This window comes from Equus quagga, chromosome 1 (genome assembly GCF_021613505.1).
Source record: "Equus quagga isolate Etosha38 chromosome 1, UCLA_HA_Equagga_1.0, whole genome shotgun sequence".
Taxonomy (NCBI): Eukaryota; Metazoa; Chordata; class Mammalia; order Perissodactyla; family Equidae; genus Equus; species Equus quagga.
Window position 1 is genome coordinate 134,345,470 of NC_060267.1, and position 12,515 is coordinate 134,357,984.

Consider the following 12,515-nt stretch of genomic DNA (forward strand, 5'->3'; position numbering starts at 1 on the left):
GCAGGCACAGGATGTTGCCCACACGTTGCTGGGGGGTGGGGTGGAGAGTGCTGAGGAAAGAGGAAGTAAAACTGCAGGCTGGGAGGGCACACTCCTGTATTTGCCAGTCTAACTAAGAGGCTGCCCAGGGCTGCTGGAGCCAACCACGGTTTGTCAGGACCCAGCTGTGGGCAGATGTAGGCCCAGAAGTGCTGGGCTGTGGAATGTGACTGAAAAATGAGAAATTTTGTAGTTTTTCCTCTCTTTTCCTTGGAGAACTTAGAGGAAATGGAGTCTAAAATGAGTTAATGGGCAGGAAAGGGGAGTCTGAGAGTCTCCCCAGTGAGTTAAATACACACGTTTTACCATCAATTCTAGGGCCTTTTGGTCCTTAGCCTTCCTGGCTGCAGTCTAGGGCTGTGAGTTGCCTGGTAAGAATTCATCTCAATTGTAAACTTAAAGTAGGAGTGGGTCAGGGGAAGAGTCAGTTGAGGCTGAGGTCACGAAGGCAGCTGCCTTGTAATTCAGGAGGTACTTCCCAAGCATCTGAGCCTTGGCAAGTGCTAGATGATAAAGCAGTCGTTGGGAAGAGCAAGAACTAAGCTGCTCATCAAACAGCAAGCCCTGGAACCCCAACTGACTTTGTCTCCAGCTAAGTCTAGTTTATAAAAATTTGCATTCAAAAACAAGTTAAAGGCGTCCCTTCTGGTACCTCAAGCCTAGAGCTCACAGATGGTGGTAAAAGGTCTTCTTTCTGTTCCTTGGCAACAATTCTCTCACTGGGACTCACCTCAAGCTAGGAACTAGGGAGGCTGCAGAGAAAACAGTCTTGACTCTAGGCAAACTTGCAAGATGGAGCTAAGACTGATTCTTTGGAAGGTAACAACAAAGCACAAAAGGTATACTGTAATATCAAGCTGTACAGCAATTCACAATTCACAAGGGCTCTTGTGCACAAAAACATTTAATAATAGGGAGGTGATGGGGAGCAACAAAACAAAGGCATTGTTGGGCATCAACCCAGGGTGGGGCTGGGGCCAGGGAGGAGCGATCAGGAGGCCAGGCTACAGGCAGGAGCAGCAATTGGAAGGCATTCCCCACTCAGCCAACTCTGGGGCTCCTCTTGTCCCTTTCTGTTCTCCCCCCAACTTTAGCCCTAGGGCCTGTGCCTCGCCTCCATTGGCAGAGGAGAGCAGGGCAGGACTGGAGCTGGTCTCCCCAGGCGCTGCTTCAAGATGGCTGTTCAGCAGATAGGAGGCTGCCCGCAGCTTCTCATAAGGCACCCTGCACGTACTTTGGGGGTTGTTGAGTGATACCTGACATTCATGGATTGGAGACCTGGACCCAAACACAGGCTGTCTACCCTTCCTGGCATCCTTGGCCAATGCCCTTGGTCCAGCTGTCCCCATCTGGGAATACTATATTGGGCTGTTAAGGATCCTGTTTGAGGAGCCTCCTGTGGATTTCCTAAGTTGTAAAGGGCCTCTGCCAGGAGGAATGTTAACATTGACAGCGCTCTTTCCCTGCCTGCCAATGTGGAGACCTGGAGAGTTGGGCTCTCTGGCTGGTATAAATGCTCCCCTTGAAATGGGTTGGATGGGGGAGTGAGAGCCCGGGGCTGTGTCCGGGGACAGGGCAGGCAAGCCTGCTGTTGATCATGGTGGAAGGATGCCCAGACTGCCCCGGAGTGGTTCTAGGATGTGGTGTCTGAATCCTCAGTGGCCACTGCTCCCTTGGCCGTGGCTGTGCAAGGGAATCACGAACACAGAGACGTCGTCGTAGGACACCTGCCCTTCCCCTGTGGGACTGCCGTCCTTCCCCTGTGTGCTGTGTATCAACATTTTGGCCAGCTCCGAGAACCTGTGGGGACCATCCTGCAGATGCACTTCGGTGGCCGAACACAGAAGCAAGGCCAGCCCTCAGGGAGAACTCACTGCACAGGGTTGGACACTTGGGGACCCAAGCAATGCAGTCCAACTGTGAGGCCAGGCAAGCCAGAAGCCTGGGAAGGCAACAAGTTGAATCACGGGAATCTGAACCCAGAGATTTTTTGGGACCCACAGTCACCCCCCAGAAGCTTGAGACAGCCCCAGTCCTGGCCACCTGCCCTGAGCCAAGCTCATCATCAGTGCTGTCTTCTTAGCCATAACTACTTAGTGTTGCTGCTGGCACCGACCCAGGCCCAGGCAGGTCCCCAGCAGCTACACTACCTGTGTGGGTCCTCTCGGTTGCCAGGGAGGAAGCTCCGCACCAGCCGTGCCACCTGCTCATTGGACAGGACATCCCAGAGCCCATCAGTTGCCATAACAACCACATCCTCCTCCTGCAGCTCCAGCTGGTCCACATCCAGTACAGTCACCTGCAAGTTAAGCCTGAGGATCCTTCAGTGCTCCCTTCCCACCAGACTCATTGCCTTTCTGGGCAGATGGAAGCTGCAGTGAGCTATTGCCCCCTCACCTGTGGGACAGAGAGCAAGAAGGGCTTGAGCTGAATGTCTGTGTCCAGGACTCTGAGTTGATGGTCTCCCAGGCCCCGGGAGACGGCCAGTGTTCCCAGTAACCGAGCCTGGGGACAAGGGAGGTGTGAGCTGACAGCAGACAGTCCCGGCAAATGCACAAGTAAAGCACACAGAGGTAGACTGCGGCCCCTGGGAGCCTTGGACTGAGGGAGAAACATCCTGTGACCTGGGAGCAAGGGCCCTGCCCCCCAGGGCCCTGCCATAGCCCCCAAGAAGGGACAAAGGAGCTCTCACCTCTGTAGGAGGCAATTTAAGAGGGATTCTTGGTAGGGGCCATTCACTGACCTGCCTACCCTGTCCGTGGATCAGCGGGTACTTGAGATCCGACTTCTCCACGCACTTGTAGCCCCTACCAGGAGCAGACCCAGCATCAACTCAGGCCCTACTCCCCACCTCATCTTCCTCCCAACACAGGGCCCACCCTGCCCAGGTGGAAGGGGACTGCCCCAGTCCACACAGCTGGGCCTGGACCCCAGGGCTCTCTCTCTCCACTGTGTCCCCCACCCCACCTCACTCACCAGCCGCTCATGTGGTGATCCCTGAACAAAACCTTCTGTCCCAAGTCATCTCCCTTTAGCCGCCGAGGGAACTCCAGTCGGGTAAACTCACCAGCCAGAAGCTCAGGGTAGACAAAGGCCTAGAGTAGGAAAGCCATGCTCAGATTACGCTCCCCCTGGTGGCCCTGGAGCCAGGAGTTGGGGTTCCACAGCCTCCCTCGGCCAAGGGCACCTACCAGCTGCTGGATCCGCTGCCGCTCTGTCTCCGGGGTGAACTCAGAGCTCAGGGGTCGTACCTCATCTCTTCGCACCAAGATGGCCCTGGATGGGGTTGGGGAGGAGGAGAGGTCTGTGGGGCAGCCACCACCCTTGCCCATGGCCTCCCTCCTGCTGGCCTCTCCTCCAACCACCAGGGGCCAGCTCTGCCCATGCTAATCCTTTGCTCAAAGCCCATCATGACTGCCTGGGGTCTGCAAGGTAGAGGCTCAGCCCTTTGGCTGGCATTTGAGGTCCCTGCCCTCCCTGGCATCTGCTGTCCACCCTCACACTTAACACATGCCAGGTACACAACTCCGCTGGTCAGTCCTACCCAGTTCCATCCCTCTACTTCCAGCCCCACTTTCACTGTCTCCACTGCCTCTGGTGCCTGCCTGTTCGCCCCACTCCTACCCACCCTTCAGGGCTCACTCACCTGCTATCCCCGGCATTGGCCACGTACAGCTTTCCCTGCAGGGACACAGCCACCAGGGCTGTGCAGCCGCCCACCTGGCCTGAGGCCTCCAGCTCCCGCCCGATCACCTCATCCTGGGGTAAACCAAGGCCACTTTAGCTGCTGCTTGTACTGCCACCTTACCACTGTCCCCCGATCTCCTCCCTACAGTTCATTTCCCCACCAGCAAGCCCAGCAGTTGCAGCCCAAAATCTAGCTATGACTTCAGGATCCCTTTGGTCAGGAGATCTAGACGTAGCGTTGGGAGGAAGGGAAGTCCTACTCAAAACAGTGAGGAAGGGAAACCAGTCCTTGCACTAAGGACCAAGAGGGTGTGCAATGAGATGATGCAGATAGCACATAGTAGGCGCTGGATAAATGGAAGGGGTTATGACAACAATGATGGCCATTAGTAATGAACAAACCAACCAATCTTGTCCTCCCAATCTAAAGATGTAGGGTGACCACCATCATGTGTAGGGATGCCTCCCAACCCAGAGCTCCCTCAGGTCCCTGGGGGCAAAACCCTCCCTCCTTCCCCAGCCAAAGGCCACACTCACACACTCCTGGAAGGCGCTCTCCAGAGCCCCGATCACCAAGTCTTCTGCCCTAATGCCTTTTTCCTCCACAAACTGGGGGTCACTGGGGCAGATGCAGTGGCCGCTGAGGTGCATGGGGGGCTGAGCAGCCACCATTCCCTCTACCACGGCCTCCAGCTGCCGGCGTAGGCAGGAGTGCAGGGTGTTGGCAGCCAAGATGGCTGCAGCTGGACCGCCGTGCCCATCAAACAATGCCCAGTAATGACCCGTCAGGAACTGTACAGGAGGAGCTTGGCGTCAGGCTCTGCCTGGCCTCCCGTGTCCCTGGGCCCAGCATGGGGCAGCAGGACAAGAACTTGCAGTCTTGGCCCCTGCCTGCAAGACAGGCTCAAGCCCAGTTGTGCTCACCTCCTCTGGGCACAAGGTCAGCCACTCTTGGTCCTCTTCAGCCCCAAACTCACATCGCCGGATGCACAGCTTCCCACAGGAGGCCTGATCCTCATTGAACTCAGATTTCTCTGCATTGATGATCCTGAAGCCAGGAAGTGATCAGTGATCCTTCAGGGACACACACATGTCCCCATGGGCACAGAGACTAAAGCTGGTACACAGAAGGAGAGGCCCTCCCTATGACCCACATGGACAAACACAGTGGAAGTTTCCTAACTGTTCAGTGACATCACGGCTAAAGTAAAACTCAGGGCCCAGCTCCTCTGGAGCCTACCTCCTGACCTGTGCTGCCCCTGGACATCTGGGTCTTCCTTGCCTATCCCCTGCCCCACCTCAGCCAGAATCTCTGTCCTTTATGGCACAGGCCACAACCCAGGTGAGATGCGGGGAAGGGGGCAGGCGAGGGAGGCGTTCTCTTTCTACCCAGTCTCCCTGCTTCCATCTTGGAAGCCCCTGGGACGCAGATCCTTCCTGACGTCAACCCTCTCTGGGCGAGGGTGGAGGCCCAAGGAAAAGGCCGAGGTGAGATAGGGGGAGGGTGTCAAGAGTCCCGAGGTGAGGACTAGAAGGAGTTATTCACAAGGTTGGGGGGGGTCACCCACTCAGCCTGTTTCCTAGGTTAGCACAGGACCCCAGGCTGGATCAGCAAAGGTCCGGGGTTCGAGGTCCCGGGGTAAGGGTCGCCTGGAGTGGGGAGTATCCCGGATGGGGGTCGCTCCGGGGTGGGGGCACTCACTCGGCGTAGCCTGCGTTCCAAGGCAGCGCGCGGCCCCGTGCTGGGCTGCGCACGGGCCGGGCGTCCGGGCGGCGGGAGGCGTCGGCAGGGCCGGGGCCTGAGCCGGAGCCGCGCAGGAAGCGAGGCCGCCGGTAGGGCACGGGGCTAGCGCGCGGCCTGGACGGCCCGGGCGCGGAGAGCAGACCCCCAGGCAGGAAGCGGCGCCGGAACCAGCCGGCGGACATGGCGCGGCGGCAGGGGGCTGCCCGCCGGACGCCGGGAGGCGGGTGCGGCGGTGGGTGGGCGGGACATCACCCGCCAGCCCGTCCCTGGGAGGAAGAAGCGGGCGGGGCGGGGCGGCGACGCCCCCAAACCCCCACCTCTGTCCGGGGAGTATGGGCGCGGCTTGAGTGCCATTGGGCTTGTCAGTCCTCATAACAACCCTAAGAAGCAAACGATGTTATCAACCCCACTTTACAGGCAAGAAAATTGAGGCCTAGAGAGGCGAAGTCGCTTGCCCCACGTCACACAGTAACCTAAGCCGACCGAATGCTCACCACACGGGTGGGGCAGTAGTCTTTGAGAGAGAAAAGCCCCTCCTCCTCACCCAGCGCGGCTGTAGGAGTCGGTTCAGAGCACCCCCTGGGCCTCCAGACTGGGTCAGTGTCCATGACAGAGCCCACCCCTTCTGCTGCTGGGCCCAGATCTTACGCAAGGGGAAGATAGGAACAGGATGTTCTTGGAGGTGTCAGACTGACACACTGAGTAAGAGTCTCGGAGCACAGCGTTCCCTCAGGTGGCCTCCATTCCTTGCCCACCCAGCCTGGCACCCTCCACGCCCAGATGCGGCTTGGTGGTCACCCTGGCCTTCCTCATCCTGAGACACCACTCTCACCCTTGGGGCCAGTCTCCCAAATGACTGCCCCTCCAATCAAGATGTCCTCTCTGGAAAGACAGCAGGATTCTCACCTAGAATGTAGTGTCTGATGGACAAGAGGAACCCATGGTCCCCAAAAGGCTCCAACTGGTCAGAGTTCAGACCTGGGACTAAGGCAAGTGAAAGACTTTCATCTGGGCTGGAGGCAAGACGTCGGAGTCTCTTAACCCCTGGCTAGCAGTCACTGTGGGTCAGTGGCAGTGTCCCCCTTCACATCTGCATGTTAACACAGGGCTTTGTCACCCTTCCATCACTTAAGCCCGGCTCCCTTTGCAGGACTTATTTCAATCTCATAACTAGGACTCTGTGGCCCACAGAAGGGAAGTGTCCTGATGTCCAGAGCTGTGTTGTTTCCATTATGACAGTGCAGCTGACTCAAAACACCTCATAGGGGATTTCTCTTCCCCTTTCCTCCTCCGGGAAGGCAGGCTTGTCAACTCAAAGCCCCTGAGGCCCACAGCCCAGGGTCCCCAGGGAGGGCTACAGGAGGAGCCCCCTTCTTGTGTCTCCACTCTCAAGCCCAGCAAATGCTCACTAGGCCCTACTTCCTCCTGGTGGCCAGCCCTGCCCCATTGGGAGTTCCATTCCCACTACTAACCCCGGCTCAAGGAGGAAGGGTCTTGGAGCAGGGAGCGGTGCCCAATGCCTCCTCCCTCCCATGACTCAGTTCCAGAGCAGCCTCGGGGCTAATTTACTGAACCCACTGTGTGTGCCAGACCCCACCTGGGTGCAGGAGCACTGAGATGAGCTCCCCTGCAGTGAAGGTGGAAGTTCTGGTGGATGGTGCTTGATCCAGCTGGCAAGGGGGTGGGAGCAAAGTCAGAGAAAGCCTCCCAAAGGACAGATGAGCTATGATCTGTCATTGGGACAGAAATGGACCAGAGACCCAAGGTGGGACAGATTCAATTCAGTATGTGGGGTCACCTCCTTATCCTCACCAGCCAAAGGCTCAGAGGCTTTTAAAGTCTAAAATTAGAGGAAATGATGCAAACACAGTCTATTCCCCCAACCCACTGTCTTGGACTCCCCGGGGTAGGATGAAGGTCCTGTCCTCTAAGGTGTATTCAGAGAAGCTCCTGGCAGCCAGATATCACAACTGCCCAGCTTAGCTATTTTTGAGTTTTCAGAGCCATGTGGAGTCCTATGGCAATCCCATCCTCCCTGTTCCAAGGTGGCCTGTGTTTCTTCAGTGCCACCCAGGCTCCTCTGGCTTGCCTGGATCACAAGTCTGACTCTCTTGGTTTCCTCCCTCATTTTGCTGAAGCACATCCTCTAACAGCTTTCCAAGATAGGATGACTGGAAGATAATTTCTTGGGTCCTTACAAATTTGAAAGGGTTGTATTCTGCCTCTGCTTTTGATTGATATTTTACCTCAGAATCCTGACTGCTCTGTTCATTGTCTTTTGGTTGTTGCCGCTGCTACAATCCAGAGCCCCTCTCATTCCAGATCTTTGGACTGGCTTGTTCACCTCTTTTTTCTCTCCAGAAGCTTCCAGGTTCTTCTGTCTCTGGTGTCTGAAATTGTAGGTGAGGTTCCTTGGAGGGAGTCTGTCTTCATTCCTGGGCCGAACCCTCCCTGAAGGACATGTAAATCCTCCCCTCCCCTCCCCCCCTCACTCCCCACCCAGCCCCCAGTGACACCCTTCTCCCAACTGCTCGAGTGAACCCAAGCCTGCCCCCTCCTGGCCAGAGGCCTCTCCTCAACTAACTCCACCAGCGTATGAGGGTCGGAGGGTGGGGGAGGAGTAAACTTAGAAAAAGGAAAAAGATCTTTATGCTACATTTTTTTCACTCACAAAGAAAATAGCTTTTGTTTACTCCTATACCTGTTCTTAATAAGATTTATTTTAGATTTAATTTTTTAAATGTAATACTTTCACAGGACTCAAAGTTCAAAAGGTGTAAAAGTGTATTTAGCAACAAGTCTCCCCGGCAACCCCATCCCCGGGCCACCCAGTCCCCTTCCCTGGAGACATCCAGTATCACTACTTTCTTGTGGATCCTTCCAGAGATGTCAGGGGTATTCTGTGCAAATCAAGCAAAAAAATGACATATAAGACAAGAAATAAGTGCTGGTGAGGATGTGGAAAAAAGGGAACGCTTGTGTACTGTTGGTGGGAATGTAAACTGGTGGTGTCACTATGGAAAACAGTACGGAGGTTCCTCAAAAAATTAAACATAGATCTACCATATGGTTCAGCAATTCCACTTCTGGGTATTATCTGAAGAAAATGAAATCATTATCTTGAAAAGATATCTGCACCCCTAAGTTCAAGCATTATTTACAACAGCCAAGACACAGAAGCAACCTAAGTGTCCACTGACAGATGAATGGGTAACATGTGGGGGCTGGTCCCCTGGCCAAGTGGTTAAGTTCGTGTGCTCAGCTTCAGCGGCCCGGGGTTTGCCAGTTTGGATGCCAGGTATGGACCCGCACGCTGCTCATCAAGCCATGCTGCGGCAGCATCACACAGAGAACTAGAATGACCTACAACTGGGATATACAGCTATGTACTGGGGCTTTGGGGAGAAAACGAAAATAAGTGAAAATTTAATTGCTTATTTAATGAATTTGTTTAGGGAGAAATTTCTAACTTTCAGTTTATGAGTCTAACCATGTTCAACTATTTCTCAAGTTTTCCATGGTGAAGTGGAGCATGCGAACTTAACTGCTCAGACACGGGGCCGGCCCCTGTATTTCCTTTTCTGTGGATGGTCTGTTTGTATCCTTTGCCTGGTTTTCTACTGGGCTGTTGGTCTTTTTCTTATTGATTTATGAGAGCTCTTTATTTGGAAATGAGTTACAAGTATGTTGTTTGTAGCCAGTTACAGTTTGTTGTTTGTGTTTTGGCTTTAATGCTGGGTTTTTCCTTATAGACTTTTTATTTTAATGTAAATGAACTTACCGATTTTTTCTTTTACGGTTTCTGGATTTGGTGATATACTCAGAAGGCCTCCTCCACTTCGAGATTCTATAAACTTCTCCTTTTGTTTCTCCAGTATTTTTTTTTTTTAGATTTTTTTTTTTCCTTTTTCTCCCAAATCCCCCTGGTACATAGTTGTGTATTTTTAGTTGTGGGTCCTTCTGGTTGTGGCATGTGGGATGCCGCCTCAGCGTGGCCTGATGAATGGTGCCATGTCGGCACCCAGTATCCAAACCAGTGAAACCCTGGGCTGCCGCAGCAGTGTGTGAACTTAACCACTCGGCCATGGGGCCGGCCCCTCTTCAGTATTTTTATAGTTCGCTTTTTTTTTAACATTTAAATGTTCGAGCAACCTGGAAAAAAAAGGTATGCTCTAATAATTTCAGTGGCTGATTCTTTGTGTTGAGAAACATCAGAAAGGAACAATCAACTTACTTCTGAAGACTCCATTCACCCCTGGACTCACCTGAGGGGCTGCGTGCAGCTTTCTCCTCCTTCTGGTGAAAGATCTCAGTGGCAGATTGAGTCGGCCTGCGTACTCTGCTGGCCCTTGGGCTCTTCACCCGCATCCCAGGCTCTGAAGCTGAGCAGGACTGGGCTCCGATCCCCGTCACCCAGGAGGCTCTCTTTCGTGGTTAAACCCTCATCACTGAGGTGTGGGAGGCTGCTGGAGGGGACGAGGGCTACTGCCCTATAGGACTTCTCATCTTTTGACTGTGTCAAGGTCTTGAGTAAAGGGAACTAAGGTTCTTGGGGACACTCACTACCATGTGACCCAGATCAAATCACTTCACCCCTCTGAACGTCAGATTCTTCATCCGTAAGAAGGAGACAATAACACCTACCTCGTAGGGGTGTCATGAGGATTAAATCAATGTGCCCAGCATGCAGTAACACTTCGCAACAGAAAGACTCTAATGGTTCATTCATATGTTTGTTTATGTGGCCTATATTACTGAACACCTACCAATGCTGGGCAGTGCTCTAGGTGTCGGGATACAGCAGGGGCAAAAACTTGAGGGAAGGGAAGACACTAAACAAATACGCAGGTAAATATATGTATCAGAGAGCAATAAAAACAAGGAGAATGAGGCAGGGAAGGGTCCGGGGGCAGGGAGACCTTGCAGTTATGCTAGTCACAGTTCATGCACTGATGGTCATTTTTATGGGACTATAACCTTATTATTTTTCTTTAATCTGTTTTCTTGGCTAATTCCTGTTTCTAAGAAGTTGAGGCCCTCACGGTTCTGTGGAATTGCCACTTGCCCGTGGAGGTGGCTGGGTGTGAGAGTGGATATAACCAATGGCTCTGTGTTGCTGGCCCCATCTGGGCTGCGGCAGGGTTCTGAGTGGGGGGGGGCTTTGCTTATGAGCTGTTCTCCCAAAGTCAGGCTGCAGGGCCACACAGGGTTTTTATGTTCCATTGTGAAGGCTGGGGCGGTCATGGTGAGCGCAGTGCACAGGCTCAGTACTCAGGGTGCGCACAGGAAGATAAACGAGAAAATCCTTCCATTTTGTGTGTGCTGGACTCTCAGGAGAGAAACCCAGGGCCTGGGGCCCACAGAGTGGGGCTCAATGCTGCCTAATCAGGGTAGGGGAGTGGGACAGTGAGCAGAGAGCTTGAGCCGAGGCCAGTTACCAGGCAGGCCCACACTCCACCATCAACTCTCAACAACCCCTAACCCAAAAGGTGGCTTCCTTTCCAATCTTCCCACCCAAAGTCCTAGGAGAGGCTCTGATTGGACTCACTGGAGTGGTCTGGAAGATACATTATGTGGACTGGCTGGTAATAGCAGCAGGGTCTGATTCCAGAAAAGGCAAGGTTGCTGGGTATGGAGCCGGTTCATTAGGAGTAGGGAACTTCCTCAGACACACCAAGCTCTGGCCCTCCTTCAACCTCTGGGCCTTTGCACATGCAGTTCCCTCTTCTTAGAAAACTATTCCTTGCACTCTGCCAGGCCGACCTCCAAGTCTCCACTCAAATTTCTCCTCTTCCTAGTGGCCCCTCAGTCTCTGCGTAAGGCCCTCGCCGCCACAGACACCTTTCATTTGCTGGCTTCCTGGTAGGTCAGTCTGGGCTCCCACCGCTGACGAAGGCCGCCTCGAGGTGCCCAGTGCCCAGCATGAGGCGCTCAGGAACCATCTGCAGGGAAAGGGATGCCACACATACACGCGCGCCCATCCACACGCAGACCCTCTTCCAGGCCACACATGGGGATACGCGAGGATCCCCCCACACTTGCAAACTCACCTGGCCCCAGGCGCACATACTCGCGCGCACGCACAGACACACCCCAGCCGCAGACCATTCGGAACAGGGCTCACAGACATGGGCGCATGCGCCCACGCACGCTCCGCCACACGCAGGATCCGTCCTCCGCTACAAACAGAGGTACACGCAGGCGCGCAGACAACCCCCAGCCGGACGCCTACCCGAAACAAGGCGCACACTGCACGCACGCGCGGCCCCGGGTCCCGGCCCCCTCCCGGCCTAGCCCGTCGGGGGCGGGGCGCACTGGGGGCGGGTCCTGCGGCACCGCCCGGGAAGCTGCGCGCGGCTGGGCGGCCGCCGCCACATCCTCCCCTTCCTCCTCCTCCCGGTCCAAGCCAGCCGAGTGGGGCCAGGGCCAGGGCCGAGCCGAGGGCTCCGAGGGTGCGGGCGGAGCGAGGCACAGAGCCATGGCGCACCAGACGGGCATCCACGGTGAGGGCAGATGGCGGGCGGGCAGGGGGCGGAGGGTCTCCGCTCGCGGCTGCGCCCCCTCCCCGGCTCTCAGCCCGTCTCCTCCCCGGCACTGGCCGGGGGAAGCTTCCTGTTCTCTTTTGCAGCCGCGGGTCGCCTGGGGTGGGCACATCTGGGGGGATGCGGACTTCCTGTACATAGTTGGGAGTGGGTGTACACGTACGTACACAGCTGGGGTGGAAGTAACTGTGTGCCCATCTCGGGGTGGATGTGCCTGTGTATGCCCATCTATATGTTTTTCCTTTCTGGGGGTGGTTGTACCCGGATGTGCACATCTGGAGGAGTGTGCACGCATGTGCACTTGTCTTGTGTGTGCACATCTGGATGTGACTGCTTGTGTATGTCTAGGGTCATTCATGCACATGCACTAATGGCTGATTGAATGGACTGTGTCTCATGGAGCCTTCTTTAGACATCACTGTTTCGTGACTGTGTGCATAAGTCTGTGGGTGTCTCTGTGTGTGTGTGTGTGTGTGTGTGTGTGTGTGTGTGTGTGTGTGTGT

General features: G+C 54.9%; 2 protein-coding genes across 9 annotated transcripts in view; one reads left to right on the top strand and one right to left on the bottom strand.

Annotated features, from left to right (window-relative positions):
• Positions 1–925: 925 nt before the first annotated feature.
• Positions 926–11,664, bottom strand: PPM1M (protein phosphatase, Mg2+/Mn2+ dependent 1M). 8 transcript variants are annotated; one of them, XM_046669820.1, is made up of 12 exons: positions 11,521–11,664; positions 9,736–11,412; positions 7,717–7,860; positions 4,651–4,774; positions 4,264–4,518; positions 3,686–3,798; positions 3,231–3,315; positions 3,016–3,134; positions 2,732–2,846; positions 2,437–2,544; positions 2,190–2,338; positions 926–1,981 (listed from the first exon to the last, which is right to left on the bottom strand). In XM_046669820.1, exons 3-12 carry the CDS (start codon positions 7,785–7,787, stop codon positions 1,480–1,482), a joined length of 1,641 nt encoding a protein of 546 aa, XP_046525776.1. In that variant the 5' UTR covers positions 7,788–7,860; positions 9,736–11,412; positions 11,521–11,664; the 3' UTR covers positions 926–1,479. The 8 variants fall into 8 exon arrangements, with proteins under 8 accessions (XP_046525776.1, XP_046525760.1, XP_046525767.1 ...); XM_046669804.1 differs by lacking the exons at positions 7,717–7,860; positions 9,736–11,412; positions 11,521–11,664 and adding an exon at positions 5,429–5,733; XM_046669811.1 differs by lacking the exons at positions 7,717–7,860; positions 9,736–11,412; positions 11,521–11,664 and adding an exon at positions 5,429–5,726 and having other exon boundaries at positions 2,783–2,846.
• Positions 11,665–11,822: 158 nt separating this feature from the next.
• TWF2 (twinfilin actin binding protein 2) overlaps positions 11,823–12,515 on the top strand; it is a 9,748-nt gene continuing 9,055 nt past the window's right edge. The window contains exon 1 of the mRNA XM_046669868.1: positions 11,823–11,973. Coding sequence (XP_046525824.1) covers positions 11,949–11,973 — 25 coding nt within the window. The 5' untranslated portion in view covers positions 11,823–11,948. The remainder of the gene's footprint in view (positions 11,974–12,515) is intronic.

Excerpts from the sequence above, each read along its gene's own strand:
- PPM1M (XM_046669804.1), bottom strand. The coding sequence starts at position 5,652 with ATGTCCGCCGGCTGGTTCCGGCGCCGCTTCCTGCCTGGGGGTCTGCTC. Across the intron at positions 4,519-4,650 it reads TGACCTTGTGCCCAGAGGAG|TTCCTGACGGGTCATTACTG; the intron begins GTGAGCACAACT and ends CCTCCTGTACAG. Across the intron at positions 2,847-3,015 it reads GATCACCACATGAGCGGCTG|GGGCTACAAGTGCGTGGAGA; the intron begins GTGAGTGAGGTG and ends TGCTCCTGGTAG.